Source organism: Scardinius erythrophthalmus (genome assembly GCF_964197995.2).
Source record: "Scardinius erythrophthalmus genome assembly, chromosome: 1".
NCBI lineage: Eukaryota > Metazoa > Chordata > Actinopteri > Cypriniformes > Leuciscidae > Scardinius > Scardinius erythrophthalmus.
In genome coordinates, this window is record NC_138221.1 from 76760377 (window position 1) to 76782541 (window position 22165).

The following is a 22165-nucleotide window of genomic DNA, read 5'->3' on the forward strand; positions in this document are numbered from 1 at the left end:
TTATAAGTATGTGGAATTTCTCTCATCTTCACTCTGATATTCGTCAACACAATTCTCCTCCAGGACTTTGATAACAGTTGCCAGTGTGCTATTTGGATCCAGAAGAGTCACTAGAGGGACATTCACACCTCTATCACTGAAGAGAACATTCTGCAGAGTCATGGCTAACATTGAGTCAATGCCTAAATCAAAAAGATGAACATCATCATTCAGCTCATCCATCTCAACACCAGTCATTTCGCTAATCATGAACCTCAGATGATCACGTGGTGAGGATGATGTCATGGGTTGTTCAGGTCTAGATATGAACACTCCAGCTTTAATGATGGCTTCCTCTCCTATTTTGAACAAGCGTACCTTCAGTGATTTGTTCTGACTGAGGATGTTATTCCAGTTGTTTTTTAAATTGAATCTGCATACAACCTGTTGAGGTTTGTTGATCAAGAGGCACTGCTCAAGACTTTCATGGATTTCTGGAATCTCCAAAAGCATGATTCCCTTTGCCTCCAGAAATCTTTGGATATGGACTTTGTTCAGAAGAAGGCCAAGATTCAAAGCCCCCCAATTAATGGACTGTCCAGAAAGCCCAATGTTTCTGCGATACTGACAGAAAGTGTCCATGAATGTATTAGCCGCAGCATAATTAGTTTGTGAGGCATTCCCAATGAAGGCAGAGACAGAGGAATAGCACACAAAGTAATCCAGATTGCACTGTATGGTAGCACGGTGAAGGTTAATCACTCCGTTTACTTTTGGCCTCATGACTTTCTCATAAAGAGATTTGTCAAGACGTTCAATCAGCCCATCATGCAGGACAACCGCACTGTGAAACACCCCTTTGATGGGACTTGATGGAAATAGTTTTCCAATGTTTACAATTGTCTGGTCCACTTTCTCAGATACAGAAACATCACATGGCAGAGACTTAATGACAGAGCCCCAATCACTACTGACCTGACTTATCTCTTGTTGCATCTGAGGGTTTGGATTACTTCTAGACAGAATGACAATGTTCCCTCCTCCTTTCTGAGCAATGAACTTTACTGTCTCAAAGCCCAACCCTGTTAGACCCCCTGTGACAATATAGACAGCATTTTTCTTGAATAGACTGTGTTTGGGCATTACTGGAATGTCAGACAGCTGGTGCTTGTCTTCACTGTTCAGGATGATAATGGGTATGATCTGGCATCTGAAGTATGACTCAGATTCTTTTACAGACAGAAGATCAGTGTCTTGAGATTTCACTCTTTGAACAACTGTTGCGTTTAAAGACAATAACTTTCTGTCCAAATCCAAGGATTTCAGCCAACGGTAGATTTGTGGCATTTGTGTCTGCAGAGACCGTTTCTGCATTATTTGGGACATGAAAAGAACATGGAAGAAGACCTCCTCATTTGTACTGAATGTCTTTAAATTCAATGGGAAATCTGCCTGGTTGTCACAGACAAACACAATGTCTTTGATGCCTCTAACACTGCTAGCTATTTCAACGGTTTTTACATTATAAGGAGGTAGAAGAACAGCTCCCACAACCTCACTAAAATTACAAAACAGCTGATCAGCCTGTGAGCTCACTCTGACATTCCAACCTAATCTGTGTGCAATAGTAATTAACACATTCATCAGAGCTGAGTCAGGAACAGTGGAGAAAATACCCAGTTTCCTTTGCTGTTTAGCCTTGGGTAAAGCCTCATGCAGGATCTGCCAAGCCAGTACCATATAAGAGACACAAGGCACGTCTTTCAGGAATGAAAGCCTTTTTGCTTTGCAGCAAACAGCTGCTGGGAGAACTACTTTAGATGTGGCAGCCACAGGGAAACAAGACACAACATGATCACCGACTTTAAATTTGCTGACATCTTTACCCACAGCTGTGACAGTGCCACTGAAGTCAAGAGCCAAGAGCTTATGGTTTTCAGTTGTGTGCTTGTTCCAGTACAATGTCTTACCATGATTCAGGTCAGAAATGCTGACTGGAAAGTAATCTGATGAATGAACACAGATTTTACTGAGGTGAAGCTCAACGTGTTTTCCTTGATTCAGTTCAGTATGATTATCCATATTTGTCGCTGAGAGATTTGTCATTATATATGGGTCAGATGTTTGCAAAATGAAGTCTTCATTTTGCAACATGTGGACGTTTCTTGAAGAGATTGTCATGGTTGGCAAAGGTGTGTGGTTGATTTCAGGCTTGAGAATTTTGCCCTCCTTCACTACTAGCTCTGGATATTTGTTACAGGGGTAAGACCTGAGGACCTGAACCAAAGCTTCGATGTCTTCAAAAGTATCAGAGCCCATGTCAATCAGCTGGAAGGAAAGTTCTGGCAACTCAGCTGCACATGCTCTTGTCATGCCTGACAGAACAAACCCAGGGTTTATGTGCTCCACTAAGCTCTCAGAGCACCTATAGGTTATTACTCGGATATCACCTGGGAAATTAAGTGATTTGAGATATCCGACAATCTTTCTGAAAATCTCACAACACCCTGCCATACTGTCCAAGACCTTCTCTGATTCAAGAGAGGATAGGTCTGCATCACCCCACATGAACAAAATTTCCTGGAAGTTTTTCTTTACATTTGAAATGTTCAGTTTTGACAAAAGAAGTTCAACTCCATCTTCTAACAGTGTGTTACTGTTTGAAGATGACACATATCTAGATGTTGGGTCCAAGTACTGTTGCAAAGCTTCAGAAATTCCTACCTGGTCAGAAAAGACCAGTGCCTTAATTGGTGTATCAAATCTGGCAACTTCAGAGATGATACTGAAATTGTTGTGAAAGAAGTACTCCTCGACTACTTGAGAACGACTTCCTAGCATTCTGATCTTCACATGCCTGAGTTCAACCAACACCCTACCCTGTTTATTGGCTAAGCAGCCACAAATGTCAAAATCATCTTCTCCCACATGTACTGCTCTCAAATAAACAACCATCTCCTCTTGCAATGGTTCAAAAACAGTCAGGCTTTCTATTTGTGCAGGAAATTGAGGTCTTGTTGATTCGACCCCTACAGTTGCAGGAACAATTTGCATGAAATAATCCAAGACCACAGGGTGAAGGTGATAGTCATGTAATTGAGGCAGTAATTCCTTTGAGATCTTCACAATAGATATAGCCTCACTAAATTCTTCCCCACAATAAACATCTGCATTATTTCTGAAGACAGATTCATACTCAAATCCTGTTTGACTTAGATGATTGTAGAGTTCTTCAGTCGTCAAGTGGGATGTGCATCTTTTGGAAATACAGTCTAATGAAATGAACTGTTCTTCAGGACTTCTACCTGGTTTTGCTTCTACTGTGCCAAACGCATAGACTGCAGAAGTAGAGTGTATTTTGAAGTTACATGTGTTATCAGCCTGGTCAGAATGATGCAGCTGAACTTTTATATCTGGGGCATTCTGGGTGAAAACGAATGGACTCTGGAATGTTATGCTGAGCTGCAGAGAACTAAGTGGGACTTTAGGCTTTGCATATGCCATGTAAGTTGCCAAACCTAACTCTGCATAAAATGCCCCAGGAATGATGGCAACCCCACTGTGCTTGTGGTGCTGCAGAAAGGCCACTGATTCAGAAGATAAATCACAGCTGAACACTGAACTGTCTGTACCCATTTGTGTAACTACTGGATGGTTGCTAGTAGGACTGATCAACTGCATATATGAAGGGAAGACATCTCTCTTCACATCATCAAACTGGTATCGTGGGTAGGGAACTGGTTCAGCCTCAAAACCCTTGTAGAACGCTTCCCAGTCTACTTTGATCCCAAGCTCAAACAGTTTGGAAACAACAGTAAGCATGGTCTCGTGATCTTTATCAGGCTGCACTGAGGGGATCACAGTGAAGTCATTTCCCAGAGTCTCAGTGATGTACCTCTGCAAAGATCTTCTTGGACCAATTTCAACAAATATCACACTCCTATTGTTTTTAGCTGCAGACCTTACAGCTTGCTCAAATTCAACTGGCTCTCTGATATTCTTTGCCCAATATTCACCAGTAATAAAATCTGAGGAACACAAACTAACACCTGTCACTGTTGAGAACAATTCTGTCTCCAAATTATGTGCCTGCAATGAGCCTATACTCTGTTCCACTTTGGATAAAATAGGATCCATCTTGTGACTGTGGTATGCTGCAGGTACATCTAAAATGCGAAGGAACAAATCTTTTCCTCTGGCTGAGTTGCTCAAATTCTGTTGCAGCCTGTCAATGTCATCTGCATCTCCTGAGAGGGTGCAGGACTGAGGGCTGTTATAAGCAGCCAGACAAACCCTTCCTGAATAAGATGGTAGAATTTTCAAAATTTCAGAAACAGCCATATTACTGACTACCAGCATCTTCCCTCCTGTCACAGTGCTTTGTAGAGAACTGCGATAGTGGATGACTTTCACTGCATCTTCAAGTGACAGCAAACCAGAACAATGAGCTGCAGCGACTTCTCCAATAGAGTGCCCCAAAACAGCATCAGGACTGATGCCCCAGTGTTTCAGGAGTTTGACAACAGCAACCTGAATAGCAAACAGAAGAGGCTGGACAATCTTTGGATCAGATAGCTCTGTAATTTTCTCAGATTCACTTTCCAGCATCTGTATCAGATTCAAACCTCGATCAGATTCACTTTCCAGCATCTCTTTTAGATTCAAACTTCTATGGCTTTGCAACAGAGCTTCAATCTTCAAGATTTCCACTCTAAAAACTGGCTCTTGTTTTAGGAGCTGCTTGCACATACCCTGATATGTAACACCATTGCCGCAAAACACAAAAACTAGCTTGGAGTCTGTCTTTGACGGTACAATCTTTTTCTCCACAGCAGCAGTCAGTTTCACTTGCAGATCTTCCAATGATGATATTTGAAATACTTTCCTGTATTTGTGTTTCAAGTGACTTCTTCTACATGCAGATGTGTACAGTAAAGACTGTAGATCTGATATTTTCCCTTTGCTGATCTGTTCTGCCGTATCTTTAATTATATTTTTCATGGATTTTTCGGAGGCTGCAGAGACCACAAAATACTGATGGGATTTGCTTCTCAGCTGAGCTTTTGGCTTTTCTGACTGCACATATTGTCTGACAATTGCATGTGCATTTGTTCCACCAAACCCAAAGTTATTGATTCCTGCACACCTCCCTGATCTGCGGTCACTTATCCATTTTTCTGCTGTGGTTGGGATTTTGATATTGAGAGATTCAGTGTCTATGCTAGAGTTTTCCATGGAGTAGAACAATGATGGCACTATGGTTTCATGATGCATCATCAAAACAACCTTTATGAGCCCTGCAACACCTGCGGCAGATTCTGTGTGTCCAATATTGCCTTTAACAGAACCAATGATGAGTGGCCCTGACTTTTGAGGTCTTGCTTTGGCAATGACTTTTGAGATGCTACCTGCCTCTATTGGATCTCCAATTGGAGTCCCAGTCCCATGAGCCTCAATGTACTGAACATTAGTCAGATTAGTCTCTGTTGAGTAGATTTTTCTGAGCAACTCCTCCTGCTGTACCATGGATGGTTTGGTGATTGGACTAACGGTGTGGCCATCTTGATTTACTGCAGTTTTGCTGATGATACCCCAAATATGATCATGGTCTTCAAAAGCCTGTCAAAATACAGACAACATATGGGTGTTTCTTGCAGTAGTTTATCATTAGGAACATTGCTGTCATTGTGTTGTGTTTATATGAGACAATCTTTTTACTTACTTTTTTCAGAGGCTTTAATAAAACGACCCCGCATCCTTCACCTCTGCCATATCCGTCTGCTTTGCTGCTGAAAGGTTTACTCGTTCCATCAGAGGAGATCATTTTTGCCTTGGAGAGAGTCACAAAAACGGTCGGCTCCAATATACAGGTCACACCGCCACACAAGGCCATGTCACAATCTCCTGTTGAATACAGATAACCACACAACTTAGGGGGATAGGAAGAGCCTGATTAATTCAAAAGCAAAACATACTTAAAACATGAAGCATCTAATGTCATTTCCGCAGCACTGTATATTAGTACAGATACAATAGGCCTATACCGTATATGGATCCACATGGTTAACATACATATATTTTTGAAGACTACCTTGTTTTATGGCTTGACAAGCTAAGTGGAGGGCGACGAGGGATGAGGAGCAGGCACAGTCAATGGTCAGTGAGGGTCCAGTGAAGTTGAAGATGTATGAGATGCGGTTGGCAGCTATGCTCATTGCAGAGCCAGTGCCTGTGGTGTGGTCTATGTATTTCATATTATTCCTCACATTTGCCAGCTCAAAGTCTCTGTTCATGAGTCCTGAAAAACAAGCAAACAAAAAACATGTTAGACAAGTTTGCTGGCGATATGCTTTTGTCTATAGTCACTTACTGTATTCCTATTACAAGGCAACCTAAGGTTAAGTGTTTTGCTCAAAGCAACAATAGTTGCAGGGCTCGGACAAGCAACATTTATGTCACCAGCCCTTAGCTGTGGACACCTTGTGTGCTGTTTGTGCTGTGACACAAATGAGTTAAAGCACAAGTGCACATATTGAGGTCAGGACAAGTTAGATCCCTCTTTTGAATAGCGGGAAAAACTGAGAAAATGTATGTGCTATTTAGCAATGAATCTTAAGGTTGCTCCGAAGGTACTTCCCATGCAGTTACAGTTAGTGCATACACTTTTTTCACTGGGATTAAAGACACCAAAAGAAACTTTTTTTAATGCATCTTATATTAGCTCATATATTACCCAAAAATACTCCTGTGCGCGTTCCACTGGCCTTTTCCATTGGTATCCCAGCATCCTCTAGGGCCCTGTAGGTGCACTGCAACAGAAGTTTGTGCTGAGGGTCCATGGTGATTGTTTCAGCATTAGTGATGCCGAAGAACTTGTTGTCAAACTCATTCAAGCTACAGAGAATAAAAGGTAAATGATGATGGGGTTATTGCTTTTGGAGTTCAGATCCTACAGAGAGTTCACCTAAAAAGGACAATTCCATCATCACTCATCCTCACGTGATGTTATTCCAAACCTGTATGACTTATTTTCTTCAGAGGAACATGATGATACTTTAAAAGTTAGTGCGCTCCTAACAACATTGAACCTCACTGACTTTCACTGTATGGGAGAAACCCACATTAATCCTAACAACAACCCTAAACCTAAAAAAATAGCATGAAAGCATGGGTGTCAGAAGCAAAAAAATGTGTGTGTGTGTGTGTGTGTGTGTGTGTGTGTGTGTGTGTGTGTATGTGTGTGTGTGTGTTTGTGTGCCCCCAGAAATGTTTTGCTGGTGTAGATGCTATTTCCTGTATTTCTGGTACCTTTTAATTAAACAAGGGATAATACAAGGCTAGCTGTGCATTACATTTTTATGCATTTTATGCACAACATGGAGGCAAGGAACTGCATGGCGCAAAAAGTTAAAGTATGTTCACTTACAATGTTTTTATGAATATCTTCAACCATATTATTGTATTTTTGTGCTTTAGGACAGTCATAAATTTACATACAACTCCTTTAAAGCTGTTATTTATGCATTCAGTGCAATATTTGACTGGAAGGGTAAAACTGACAGTTATTTTAGTCAATTACTGCTTGTCAGATCAAACAATTTGCCCGCTTTGAATCAGACACAGAGAAAAAGTAGTGTGAATTAATGAATTATATATATATATATATATATATATATATATATATACAGTAGGTAGTCAACCAAAATGCCTATTACCGCCACACTAGCCACTGGGGCAAAAGTCACCGCGGCAAAAATTATTTCGCATTTCAATATCATTCACGAAATGACCCCCAGGTGGCGCAAAGGGACATTTTGCAAAACAGCAGCAATTGCCGCAATTGAAACGTAAGTGTGGCTGGTGTCAATTAACAGTAAGGATGAAATACTACATCTATGGTAATTTCCAAATAAGCTTATAACAAACATGAAAAATCAAAACAAGGGCTATTGACATTTACTGTATAATAGGGCTGTTGGAACGAATTCCGAAATTTGAATATAATTTGAATATTAAAAAAATCAATAATATTCGAATGCTGAAGTTCCTATTCGAATATTGTTTTTTTATTTATATATTTTTTTTAAATGCAATCTTGCCTTTCTCGCCGCCTTGGCACACGCATGTGAAAATTAAATGCTTTGACTCGTCTGATAAACAATAAAGTTTTTGAATCGTGCACGTTATCCACGCTGTATCGTCATAACAACTGTCAAAAATCGCGGAGAGGAAAGTCTCCACGGAAACGGAGATCAACAATTTGATTCACAGTCCACACTACAACTCGAAAACGGCGTTTTCAAATGTATCCACTTTGGAGTGCGTTTTCATTAATAAAAACGCCGTCTCATTGTGGACGGAAGGCCAAAACGGAGAGAAAAATATACGTTATTTTTTTATGACAACTTACAACCTGACAAGCTAGGCGATCTGTCCGAGGAACCGCCGTGCTAAACCAGGCAAGAATTACTTATTTGCTGCCTCTCTCCTCATCACGGGGCTTACCAGCTGTCCGCCAAAAGGCAATATCAGACAAACTGACGGTTTATCTGTGAAGATATGAGCCCGATCAACATCACGCATTGACGATCCATAAGACTGTGTAATGTCGTAAATATTAATAATAGGATGAATTTTAGCATTTAATATTCGAATATTATTCGAATATTAAATAAAATAAGGAATGGAATTCGAATAGTATTATAAAGGAAGATTGACAGCCCTACTGTATAACAATGAAACAAACAAAGATTTGAGAGTTGAAACTGCATGTTATAAAGTAATAATTTAATTATTAACCCTCAGGTTGTGTTCAGATCATTTTGACCCGGAGAAGATTTAATTTTTCCCGAAAATACTAAAGTTATCAAGTTCACAGTCAGATAAAACCAAATGAACACTGAGTGCACATATCGGAGAAACTACATCCCGACCACAGCCTGCATTTGGTGGCACTATAGAGCCCCTCAGTTACACCCAAGCCCAAGCACTACATACATTAAAGGACAAGTTCGGTATTTTACACTTAAAGCCCTGTTAACAGATCGTTTCTGATGAAATAGAACGGTTAAGATTAAAATTTGGACACATGCTGCTGTCCCGAGAATTTTAGGTTTCTTTCGCCACCCCCCACCCCACCTACACAATGGCAGCCTATGGGCACTGGAACAATCCTTCATAAAACGCATGAAATAAACGAAATAAACCTAAAATTCTCTGGACAGCAGCATGTGTCCAAATTTTAATCTTAACCGTTCTTTTTAATCAGAAACGATCTGTAAACAGGGCTTTAAGTGTAAAATACCGAACTTGTCCTTTAAGTTTTTCACAGCAAAGTTTCATAGGTTTTTCAGGCATGGCTTAAAGGAGAACTCCGGTCAATTTTAACATTGAGCTCATTTTTTTGTACATTTGGAGTGCTGTCAATACAGAGAACAACGACAAAAATCTGTGTTGCCTACACCGAGTTATTCTATTTTTAAAATTTGCACCCTGTTGACTTCAATGGGGCAAGTACTAAACCTGCTTTTAGCCTCTTAACATCCTTGATGTGTCATTACAAGTGCACAGGTCATGTGAGTGATTCCTTCAGAGTGAACACGAGTGAATCTGACTGCAGTAGATGTGAAAGATATGAATAAAAATGATGCTATTTAAGCCAGCGCATTAGTTACCTATGATCACGCGCGTGAACTCGGCAATCGATTACTTTGGACTTCAACCGAAAAACAGGATGTAAACAGGTATTTGCGCTGGCTTAAATAACATAATTTTTATTCATATCTTTCACATCTACTGCAGTCAGATTCACTCGTGTTCAGAATCACTCACATTTTCTGTGCACTTGTAATGACACATCAAGGATGTTAAGAGGCTAAAAGCAGGTTTAAAACTTGCCCCAGTGAAGTCAACCAGGGTGCAAATTTTAAAAATAGAATAACTCAGTGTAGGCAACACCGATTTTTGTCGTTGTTCTCTGTACTGACAGCACTCCAAATGTACAAAAAAATTAGCTCAATGTTAAAATTGACCGGAGTTCTCCTTTAAGAAATGGATGAATTCTCTAAAAAATCTCTCTCTCTCTCTCTCTCTCTCTCTCTCTCTCTCTCTCTCTCTCTCTCTCTCTATATATATATATATATATATATATATATATATATGTATATCAGTGGCGGCTGCTGGTCTTTCAAAGAGGGGAAGCTCATTTTCGGCCTACATCATAAAAATTGTCCATTTATTTATACGTATATTCTGCCCAATGTTCCTTTTCAAGAAAATGCTCTGTGACCCTATATCGTTCCAACAAGGTGTCTTTTCCAGTGACTTGACCAGTGTGTCCTCTCAATGGCCAGCAGAGTTAGGTATAATTGTATAAATGTAATAATATAATAAAGGTATAAATAACAATATAATAAAGTATAATAATAATAATAATAATATATAGGCTATTTTTTTATTATTTTAATAATTATTGTTTTAATTATTACTAATAATACTACAAAAAATATAATAGGATAAGTAATAATATAATAAAGGTATACATGTATAATTGTGTGAAATGTATTATGAAAAATGGCTAGCAATTTCGACAAGCAAATACCAAGAAAGAGGTAGCAGCAGTTTATCTTATGACTATCACTTGAAAAATCCGCGATGGGACTGAGCTCGAATAGCTTCAGCGGCAGCGACTTTTTATTGTATGAAATCGCTGTCAATCAAAAGGAGATGCAGCCCCTCCAATCATCATGCGGAAGCCCGGAGTCCGGGCCAGCCCACTCCTCATTCACCCCCAGAGACGCTGAGCGTCCGTGGGCGGGACATAACCGCAGCATTTATCCAATGACCGTCTAGTTTCGAAGCGCTGAAAAAAACGGTTCAGAGCAGCCCCATTGAAGTCAATGGACGCTGGGCTTCAACAGGGAAATGCACTGTCTGTGACGCTACGGGAAAATATGAGAAGGAGATCGAGTCAGCCGACCTGCTGTATGTAGCTGATTCTGAACGAACTCGTCTTTGAGATTAACGTTTTCTAACGCATTTTTTGTCAATAAAATGTTAACACAATAGTACATATTTGATCATTAATTTTTTTGACATTATAGGGGAAGCCGAGCTTCCCTTGCAGTCTTAAAGAAATCCCCACTGATGTATATATATTTATATATATATCAAATAGAACAGTTGATAAGCATTTTTAAATTACTGATCATTACAGTAAGAAATAGCTGATTCCAATCTCAAACAGAGACATAGCCAGGTGTTAAAGACTTTCCATTACATGGACATACACAATATAAAGTCACTCTTTGGATTAGTTTTGTTCAAAGCAACACAGAACAACAGAGAAGCAGAAAAAGAAAGAAAATGTCTGGACGAGGGAGAGGACTATTTGGACCAAGACAAGGGAGAAGGAGAGGTAGGGGGAGAGGAGTAAGAATGTGTGCTGCTGTTCAGAGGAGAGTAAGAGCTGTTGTCATGGATGAAATCAGAGCCACCATCATAGACCATGTGATAAACCACGGTCTATCATTGAGAAAGGCTGGTGAAAGAGTCCAGCCTAATCTCAGATTGTCAACCGTTGCTTCCATTATCCAGATTTTTCAACAAACCAACAGGTAAGTCATGCATTTTATGAGGGCTATCAGTGCAGTTGCTATTTACTGTATTACAGTAAACAAAGTATTGTAATTCATATTGCTAATAAAGCCTTTCCTGCAGCAATGCTGTCACTTACTACTAATGCACCATGTATTTACACATACACAGCTGAATGAATAAAAAAAAAGGATTTCATATGTCTGATCTATACAGATAGAACTGAAACATGACAAGTAATGCAGTGTTTGTGATGCTACCAACTGTTAGTATTTTGACAGTCATTGCGCTATGATTTACTATGTGTTCATGTTGGATAGAAAACGAGTGCTAGAGTTTTGACTCGAATTATCGAATTATTCGATTTTGAAACGGGTTTGTACTTATTTAAGAAAATTTGGTTTTGGGCAGAACATCTACTATTTGGCTAACTGTGTGATATAGGTGTGTTGCTGTGTTAAGAGTTGAGAAAAAGTATTTTAAGAATTGGCAAACACTTCTTAGCAATTGAAAAAAACTGTAAATTAATATTGTCCTACCCCTAAACTACCCCTTTTTTATTATTCTTTTTTTATGAACAATAAAACTAAAAGCTGAAGATGTTTGTGGAGTATCATTCATCAGTGCTTCTTTTTCCACTCCAGCGTTCCAGTAATTCCTGCCCACTAAAAGCTGCACGGATAACGTCTCGGTTACGTATGTAACCCTCGTTCCCTGAGTACAGGGAACGGAGACGTGTCGTCGGGGGAGTTCCCTGACGAACTGGGATCACGCTAGGGAGACCAATTGCCTACGAGTGAATTAAAACGAGCCAATGAAATTGGCATGCAGGATTTGCATTCCGCGCCTAGCAGCGCGGGTATAAAAAGGCGGAAGCAACGCATCATAGTGCTTTTCGCTGAGGAGCCGAACAGTGTCCAGTCCTCTGCGAAGGTACAGCAACATGGCGACGGGACGACACGTCTCCGTTCCCTGTACTCAGGGAACGAGGGTTACATACGTAACCGAGACCTTCCCTTTCGTCCTGGGAACTCCAACGTGTCGTCGGGGGAGTTCCCTGACGAATTGGGATCCCAAGTAAAACGCCATGGTGCTGGCCCCTTCCAGCGCCCAGCTAAGCTACCCTGCAGCAGTTTCTTGAATTAGTTGCGGGAGCTAGCTATGGAATCACACTGCTGTTCCGCAAGACCCGCACAGTGGATTTGGATAACACTGGGAAAGCGTGCCCTGACCCCCGGGGGGGGGGGGGGGGGGGGAACGCTGCGGACACCCAGTCTACTAGCAACTCCTACTAGAGGTAGCAGACCTGGCGCCAGGCGGTCCGCCACGCCTGGCACCGGAGGGGTGATGGAGGAACTCACGAGGCTCACCGACGTAGGGCGCCAACGGAGCAAAAGTCGCACGTATCCGACCGAGGCACGGAATGGCGTAGCAAGCCGACACAACCTATTCACTTGCACCACTGGCCGTAGCGAGTACTCGGGAGGAAACAGGTTCCACACGCAGGCTATAGAACCTAGCAAATGTGTTCGGTGTCGTCCAGCCCGCAGCTCTACAGATGTCTGTCAGCGAGGCGCCTTGAGCCAAAGCCCAGGAAGCGGCAACACCTCTAGTAGAGTGAGCCCGCAACCTGGGAGGACAAGGCTCACCCAGAGACTCATATGCTCGGGTGATAGCATCCACTAACCAGTGAGCTAACCCCTGCTTGGAGATAGCCTTCCCCTTCTGCAGGCCTCCGTAACAGAAAAAGAGCTGATCTGAGGTTCTGAATCTTTGCATTCTGTCAATATAAACCCGCAGTGCGCGGACACGACAGAGAAAAGCTAGGGCTGGGTCTGCCTCCTCCTGGGGCAGCGCTTGCAGGTTCACTACCTGGTCCACGAAGGGAGTGGTAGGAAGCTTGGCACATATCCGAGCCGGGGTCTCAATACAACATGAGAAAGGCCCGGCCCGAACTCTAGGCACGATTCGTCGACCGAAAAAGCTTGCAGATCCCCGACCCTCTTGAAAGAAGCCAATGCCAACAGGAGCGCTGTCTTAATGGACAGGATATTCAACTCAACTGTTGACAAGGGCTCAAGGGGAGGACTTTGAAGAGCTCTAAGAACCAGAGCTAGGTCCCAAGAGAGTACAGAGTGCAAAACACGAGGTGGATTTAACCTCCTAGCACCCTTAAGGAATCTGATGTGATGCGCTGCTATTACAGCGACATAAACTTTGAGGGTGGAGGGAGACAGCCTTCGCTCCAACCCATCTTGCAGGAAAGAAAGCACGACTCTGATCGGGCAAGTTCGGGGGTCCTCCTGACGGGAGGAACACCAATCGACGAACAGGTTCCACTTCAACGCATAGAGGCGCCTCGTAGAGGGGGCTCTAGCGGAAGTGATGGTATCTACCAGTGCCTGTGGCAGGCCATCTAGAACCTCCGCGTCCCGTTCAGGGACCAGACAAGGAGTTTTCCAGAGGTCTGGACGCGGGTGCCATAGAGTGCCCCATCTCTGAGAAAGAAGGTCCTTCCTCAGAGGAACCGGCCAAGGAGGGCTGTCGCGAGGAGCATGAGTTCTGTGAACCAAGTCCTGGTGGGCCAACACGGCGCCACTAACAGGTCCTGCTCCTCGTTCTCCCTGACCTTGCACAGAGTCTGTGCAAGAAGGCTCACTGGGGGAAACGCATACTTGCGCAGGTCCCGGGGCCAGCTGTGAGCCAGGGCGTCCGTGTCGAGGATCCCCTCGGTCAGGGAGTAAAACCACTGGCAATGGGTAGTGTCCGGAGAAGCAACAGGTCTACCTGTGCGACTCCGAAGACACTCCAAATCAGCTGGACCGACTGGGGATGGAGTCGCCATTGTCCAGGCAGGGGAGGCAACCGTGAGAGTTCGTCTGCCACACGGTAGAGCTCCCCTGAAAGATGACTGGCATGAAGCGACCTCAGATGCTTCTGACTCCATAGGAGGAGGTGGGAGGCGAGTCGCGACATACGACGGGAGCGTAGACCACCTTGATGGTTGATGTACGCAACGGTCGCAGTGCTGTCCGTTCGGACCAGTACTGCTTGTGTCTGAGAAACCCCTTGAGGCGACACAAAGCTAGACGTACTGCTTGCAACTCCAGGCAGTTGATGTGCCAATGCAGCTGGGGCCCCGTCCACAGACCCAAGACTGCATGCCCGTTGTACCTGGCCCTCCAACCCATGGCAGAGGCATCCGTGAACACCAAAGCATGCCTGGAAACCTGGACTAGGGGCACTCGGCCCGTAGAGACACAGGGTCCGACCATGGGAAGAAGGTTCGGCGGCAGCGCGGGGTAACTTTGACCCGGAGCATACCGTTCTGCCACGCCCACCTCGGGACTCGATCGTGAAGCCAGTGCTGAAGCGGTCTCATATGTAACAAGCCGAGCGGCGTTACTGCGGCTGCGGCTGCCATATGCCCCAGGAGCCTCTGAAAACTGTTTCAGTGGAACCGCTGTCCTGCCTCGAAAGGAGTTGAGGCAGGTGAGCACTGACTGGACGCGCTCCTCTGTGAGGCGCGCAGTCTGGGCGACCGAGTCCAGTTCCATACTGAGATAAGAGATCCTCTGCATGGGGCAGAGTTTGCTCTTGTCCCAGTTGACCTGAAGCCCCAACTGACTGAGGTGACGGGGCACCATGTCCCTGTGATCGCACAACACATCTCGCGAGTGAGCTAGAATGAGCCAGTCGTCGAGATAGTTGAGAATGCAAACGCCTTGTTCTCTCATGGGAACAATAGCCGCCTCCGCGACTTACATGAAGACACGAGGCGACAGGGCCAGCCCGAAGGGTTGGACTTTGTACTGATACGCACGACCCTCAAACGCAAACCATAGAAACGGTCTGTGTCGAGGAAGAATTGAGATGTCAAAGTACACGTCCTTCAGGCCGATCGCTGCAAACCAATCCTGGGGACGGATGCATTCGAAAATGCGCTTCTGCGTGAGCATTTTGAACGGGAGTTTGTGCAGGGCCCGATTCAAAACTTGCAGGTCCAGGATTGGCCGTAACCCACCGCCTTTCTTGGGTACAATGAAGTATGGGCTTTTAAACCCGGACCTCATCTCGGCAGGAGGGACCGGCTCGATCGCGTCCTTCGCCAGCAGGAGATCAATCTCTTTCCGCAAGACAGGGGCACCCACTGACTGCACACGGGTGCAGTGGACGCCCCTGAACTTGGGAGGCCAGCGTGCAAACTGAATTGCATAGCCGAACCGAATGGTGCGGATGAGCCAACGGGACGGACCCGGAAGCGCTAGCCAGGCTTCCAGATACTGTCCTAACAAACCCACCCGAACCACCGGCGTACCCGCGGAGGGGCAGCGAGGTGGAAGACAGGGACCCAGCTCTGGTGGCATTGTAACGACCGAGAGCGGGGTCTGGGCGTTTTAACTTGACACCAACCTGCTTCCACCTGTGGGCAGACGGCAGAGAAGGCCCGTGGGCATTCTGCTGCGGGCTGCCCGGTGGCGAGGGGAGGGGGACAGACGAGGAACGAGGCCCTGACTCCTCGTGACCTGGTCTCTGCGCCTCCGGGCCCAGCTGCAGACAGGAGCGACGCAGCCGAGGCTGTGTCACTGCTATCAGCGAGCTGGAGAGAGGGGAACGAGAGTGGCGCCGATCGTGGGCGATCACCACTGCCATTCTGACCCTCTCGGACGGAGGAGACTGGTCTTACTGGTCTGCCAGACTCGACCGTGAGGGGAAACGAGGAGCGAGGCCCGGGGGCATCGAGTCCTGGTTCCCACCTCCTCACCCAGCGAGAGACGAGAGTGACAAGGCCGAAGCCCTCGCTGTCATCTGAGCACTGGGGGCCCGTGAGTGACTGAGAGGAAGTGGACTGCTCAAATTTGGGTACCGCTGACTGGATGACCAGCGACGGAACAGAAATTAAATTCTCCACCCGGCCCTCGCCCGGGGGAAGGAGTGGTGATGACACACACACCCGAAGAGCAGACATCACATACTCCGGGTCGCTCCTCTCAGGATCGTTTCCCTTACCCTTTGCGGGGGGAAACGAACTCCGAGCGGGCGGTTTTGAAGCGCTTCTGGACCACCAGTGTAGACATCGTCTGACTGAGGGCCAGCGCTGTGACTAATCACGGTCAGTCACTAAGCACAGCTCCACCCCGAATCAGAACTACCCACATGCACTGAATGTGCAGGGGTAGTGAGAGAGGAAAAACTTCAGCAGATTTAGGCATGTTTGGCTTGCCATATTGGCACCAAAATGCTTCCATTCTGCCAAAATTTTTCACACACATCTAGGCACTTTAGACCCAGGAAGTGTGGCTGTCAAGTCTGAATCTTCAGCATGAGAACACACCATTACAGTAGGAACTCAGCATCATTTTCAGAGTATAACAGCCCTCTCTCCGATGTAGCGATCGACATCTGTCCTCCCCTGGGGCCCCAAATGAAATGATTGGTCCTTCATGAGAAGGACCAAAATCCCATTCAAAGCCTCGACGGCACACGGCACGCTGAGCGGCTCAAGCCTTTACGAGAAAGGGGAGACAAACAACGTGCCGATGTGGTCATGCACTCATGAGAGAACATAAACCACCCACGAACGCAGTCTCAACACACTGATTAGGCATGTGAAACAGCGATCATGGCCGTCAACCAGGCATGCAAGACAGTGAACGTGGCCATCGCCGGCACACGGCTCGCTGAGCGTTCAAGCCCTCAGGCAAGACGAACAACGTGCCGATGTGGTCATGCTCTCATAAGAAAGCAAAAACCACCCACGAACACAGTCTCAGCATGTTTGCGATGCGCTAGAGGAGTGAGTGGTTCGTGCTCACTGTAACCCTCAGATCACCAATGTTATTTGCCAAAGTAGCCCTCCTCTGGTACACCAGAAGAGAATCTAGATCGGGAAATAAGCAAAGGGACTCACCTCATAGAGGCATGCGAGTCTTGATCATGACCGCGCATCTTGAGCGGCGAATGACGCGCACTGGGTTGCCGTGACAACCCCCGCTGTCAACCGGCGCTCGACGGCACACGGCAAGCTGAGCGGCTCGAGCCTTTAAAAAGGGGAGACGAACAACGTGCCAACGTGGTCATGCACTCTTGAGAGAACATGAACCACCCACGAACGCAGCTTCAACACACTGATTAGGCATGTGAAACAATGAACGTGGCCGTCATATGAGGACAGGAAACGATCGCATCCAGAAACACATGAGTGAAATGTCATCCTGAAAAGGACGCGATCTTCAGGCGCGCTGGTAGGCGGGCTGCGGAATGCAAATCCTGCATGCCAATTTCATTGGCTCGTTTTAATTCACTCCTAGGCAATTGGTCTCCCTAGCGTGATCCCAATTCGTCAGGGAACTCCCCCGACGACACGTTGGAGTTCCCAGGATGAAAGGGAACTTTGCTTTCCCCACAAACAGGCCCATCTATGTAAACCATTTAGGAAAAGTTCCATCGATTCACGCTTTTCCACACTGAGGGCAGAGGCGTGTCTGAACTAGTTAATGCACAAGATCAGTACCCTGATAAACAGGTTGACTGGCAGAAAGTATTGTATATATTTTGTACATGGCAGACATATAACACATGACATATGTGTTAATACAAAAATATTAATCTTAAATGCATTTAAATACAAATTACATTTCAATAATTTAATAAATAAAAATCTACACTGTGACAGATTTTAGACTTTTATATTGTCGAAATATACATCCACAATGCTATTACCTACGAAATGTAATGATGCCTGAATAATGTTTTTATGAGCGTTTTCTCAGCCCTGTTTAAAATGCTGTTATAGTATGTATGACATTTTTTTAATTTATTTGTTTTATTCATTTCTACCAGATAGCACTAATCTGCCATTTTTTTACAGATGAAAACGAGACGATAACTAAATAAATCCAGTTTTAAATGACTAAAACTATGACAAATTTTTTTTGACATTTTCATCAACACATAAAAACTAGATGAAAATGTTTGGTAGGGACGATTTGGAAAGAGATCCCGTCAGAATTAAGTCCTGCGTTTGAGGTAGATGAGCACATTTAAACTGTAACGTGCTGATCTACCCACGAGTTGGCATGCGCTGCACGTCTCATAAACGCTCAAATGCAAACATCTGGGAGAAAGAGGAGAGCAGACATGTAGATCTGAATAAGAGTGACAACTCTAAAAAGAGAACGAGAACTCTATTCGGGACAGACTGAACATTTTAGAGAAATTCAAAATTAACAATTACAATTTAACTAAACTTTTATTGTAAAAGATTTTAGTCAACAGAATTTTACTTGATTTATGTATACTGTAGATCATTAAAATCTTGTTGTATTTCGTTGACTAAAATTAAATTCAGATGAAAGACTAAGACTAAAACTAAATCAGAATTTAAAATTAACACTGACTTACACATACTTTAATTGAAAAAAAAGTTATTATTTCTAATATTTGTATTGTTTTATATCATAATAAAAGATGTATAATTGTTGAGAAGATATGAGACTCTTCCTGTTACCTACTTTAATCCCTCACCATGGCAACACCGTTTGAGATATTCTACATCCAACATCTTCACTGTCTTGGCATCATGTTGAAAACGCTTGGTGTGAATCATATAAACTGGTTGGGGCGAATGACTGTACATTAGAAAGTCATGAGATCTTGTTATGAGGGCACATGAACTGAAGACGTACCCATCGATGAGCGCTGCTTTAGCCGTGTGCGTCTTCCCGGCCTTACTCTCGTCTGGGTCGTACCATTGAGAGAGCTTAAACCTGTCGTCCGGGATCTGAACTGTACAGTTCTCTCCATGAAGGAGGACTCGCCAGAAGTTTTCAAGTCCCTCGCCTAAAATAGAGAACATACAGTGTAAATACTATTAAGGCCAAAATCATAGCATGAACAAATAATGAAAATAATGTTAGCCTACCTCCAGGAAAATGGCATCCAATGCCAACAATGGCAATTTCTACATCATCCTCCATCATGTTTCATGTGCCGTGTGTTACAATCTATAGACAGCAAAAATAAACAGTGAGGCAACATTCATCATCACAATTAATGATTCATTCATCACAATTAATATTTTAGCTTTCTTCTTTATGCATTCTTTCAGCAGGAAAAAATATATATATTTACTTATTACTACTAGGTCAACCATAAAAAAAATGTCCTGTATAATGTAGAGACAATCTGAACATCGGATAATTTTAATTTTAAATATAGCTAATAAATAAATAAAGGTTAAAGAAACTTTTTCTAAAAGTAGATATATATTCCACTGTATATGAAATGATTATTTTTTAACTTTATACATTTATTGTTTTATGAAAATGTATAATATATATTGATAAGCTGAAGCTGTCCATACTTTTCTTTTGTTAAATAGTTTCTCTTTTGAATTTTATAATTATTATTTTAAATTTTGGCACGGAGAACAAGAAAAAATAAAGCAAATAAAATGAAAAATATGGACTTACCTGGTTACTCATGTTGAATCTTGTCTTGTTGAAAACGCTTACATGATGCGGAGTCTACCCAATATTTATGGAGCTTAAGGAGGAGTAAAAGGTCAGGATTTTTCACGTGACTTCCTATTAGCTCATGAAACAATTTCTTATGAATGTTCCTTTAAATAGATAAAGCTGACTCAAATCTTTATCACATGTTTGATATTTAGATATAACCTAAGACAATTTAGCTCTAAATTTCCCCAAAATTAGCAGAATATGAATGATATCAAAGACTGAATGGTCAGTATTTTCCTTCTCAATTCTGACAACACAGAGGTATTAGCTGTTGCATTAGACAAGTGAATATCATTTTGATTTAATGCAGACCTGCAACACAACCACAAGGAGAAAAAACACACAAAATACAGAGTTGAGGGCACCTTGACGAGGGCATTGTGTTGACAGTTGACGGCTTGACGCCAACGTCACAAACCAATCGAGTGATAGCAGCAGCACTCAGCAGGGTTTTTTTGCAGGTAGTCCAATGCTTTTTAAGTAATTTTATGTTTATTTTATATAAAGTTTATTTGTTTCTATAAGTTTATTAAAATTAGAAAGTGTATCTAAAATTAAAAATTAGACTTAATTTAGATTCATTTTTTAATATTATTTTTTATGTTGGCCTACAATAAAACTAAAAGCTGAAGATGTTTGTGGAGTATCATTCATCAGTGTTTGTTTTTCCACTGCAACGTTCCAGTAATTCCTGCCCACTAAAAGCTGCACGGATATTTGCTTACCCCACAAATAGGCCCATCTATGTAAACCATTTAGGAAAAGTTCCATCAATTCACACTTTTTATCATCGCTATGATATGTAGTGTCATATCACCCAGCCCTAACATGCAGTGATGCTTTAAACACATTTGACAAGCTAAAATCATCAACCGGTCAAGACTGATTGGCTTACGCTATTTTCCCACTTGTCTGAGCTCTTTTATTCTTTCATGTTAACTGAAGTGATGCACTATTTTAACTTTAATCAACAAGTAGAATTGATCATGACATTCTCAGTTGCTGACAGTCAACCAAACATAAAAGTTACACTGCTCAACTTAAATGGTCCTCTGTAAAATCATTGTGCCCGCGCCCAACCAAACACATCAGTACAAAGCCTTGTTTACATAATGAAAAATAGTTTAGAAACCAAATGTTACATTTCAAATATGGAAACATATTTGGATTCTTCCCGAATGAGAGAGAGGTGAGCCCATTAGCCTATATGATCAGGACCCCGACGCGAAGCGAGGAAGTTGTTAACAGGAATAAATAACAGACCACATTCTACATTAGAGTTCAACCAAGCCATGTAATAAGTTGTTTATAATGAATTCCACTATACCCTTAATTGTTTATTTTATATTGTATATGTAATTTATAGCTACTTATTTTTCATTCTTGTTCTGAATACTGTTCAATTTGAAGGATTTGTTGTGGACTGGGGGGTTAACCCTCTGGGGTCTGGAGTGTTTTTGGGGTCCTTGAGATGTTCTGACATGCCCTGACATTTGTGCTTTTTTCAGTTGCTTATAAACATATTAATGGCAAAGGTGTAAATTCACTCTATATAGCACAAACAGGACTTCCATAATATGTGAGCCACGTGTATGTACATGTTTTCATTTTTGAGAGAATAATGTTTATGCATGGTTATCGAAAAAACTAAAAATTAAAGTTTCTGAAATAAGGCCACAAAACACATACTAAATATGTGGCAATAAGACTTTTGACTAATGGATGTCATCGCCTAGTGTTTTTTCTTCAAAATGATGTGAAAATCATCCTGCCTAATCATTCACATAAAATGATACATTGACTTTTCAAAACTAGTCAACGTCTTTCAAAACTAAAGTATACATTTTATCATACGTATTTCAAAGTAAAGGATTCATTAGTTAGTTGATGACTTTATTTTTGACAAAACACATACAGTATATATTCCTCATCTCAGTATAGCAATAGAGTTTGCTAAAAGCTGTTCATTCAATTCAGCAGTATTTGAAAATCGATCATATTTTGTAAAATTACATTTATATTTGCATTTATGTCAAAACCTAGACACTTTTAAACATCAAAAGGACATT

General features: G+C 42.7%; 1 protein-coding gene across 1 annotated transcript; it reads right to left on the reverse strand.

Moving 5' to 3' along the window:
* Positions 1–20071, reverse strand: LOC308690166 (mycocerosic acid synthase-like polyketide synthase; the record flags this gene model as incomplete). The annotated part of the gene is made up of 7 exons (XM_081364488.1): positions 20049–20071; positions 19499–19580; positions 19263–19416; positions 6713–6873; positions 6071–6277; positions 5702–5883; positions 1–5598 (listed from the first exon to the last, which is right to left on the reverse strand). Exons 2-7 carry the CDS (start codon positions 19554–19556, stop codon positions 1–3), a joined length of 6360 nt encoding a protein of 2119 aa, XP_081220614.1. The 5' UTR covers positions 19557–19580; positions 20049–20071.
* Positions 20072–22165: the final 2094 nt, after the last annotated feature.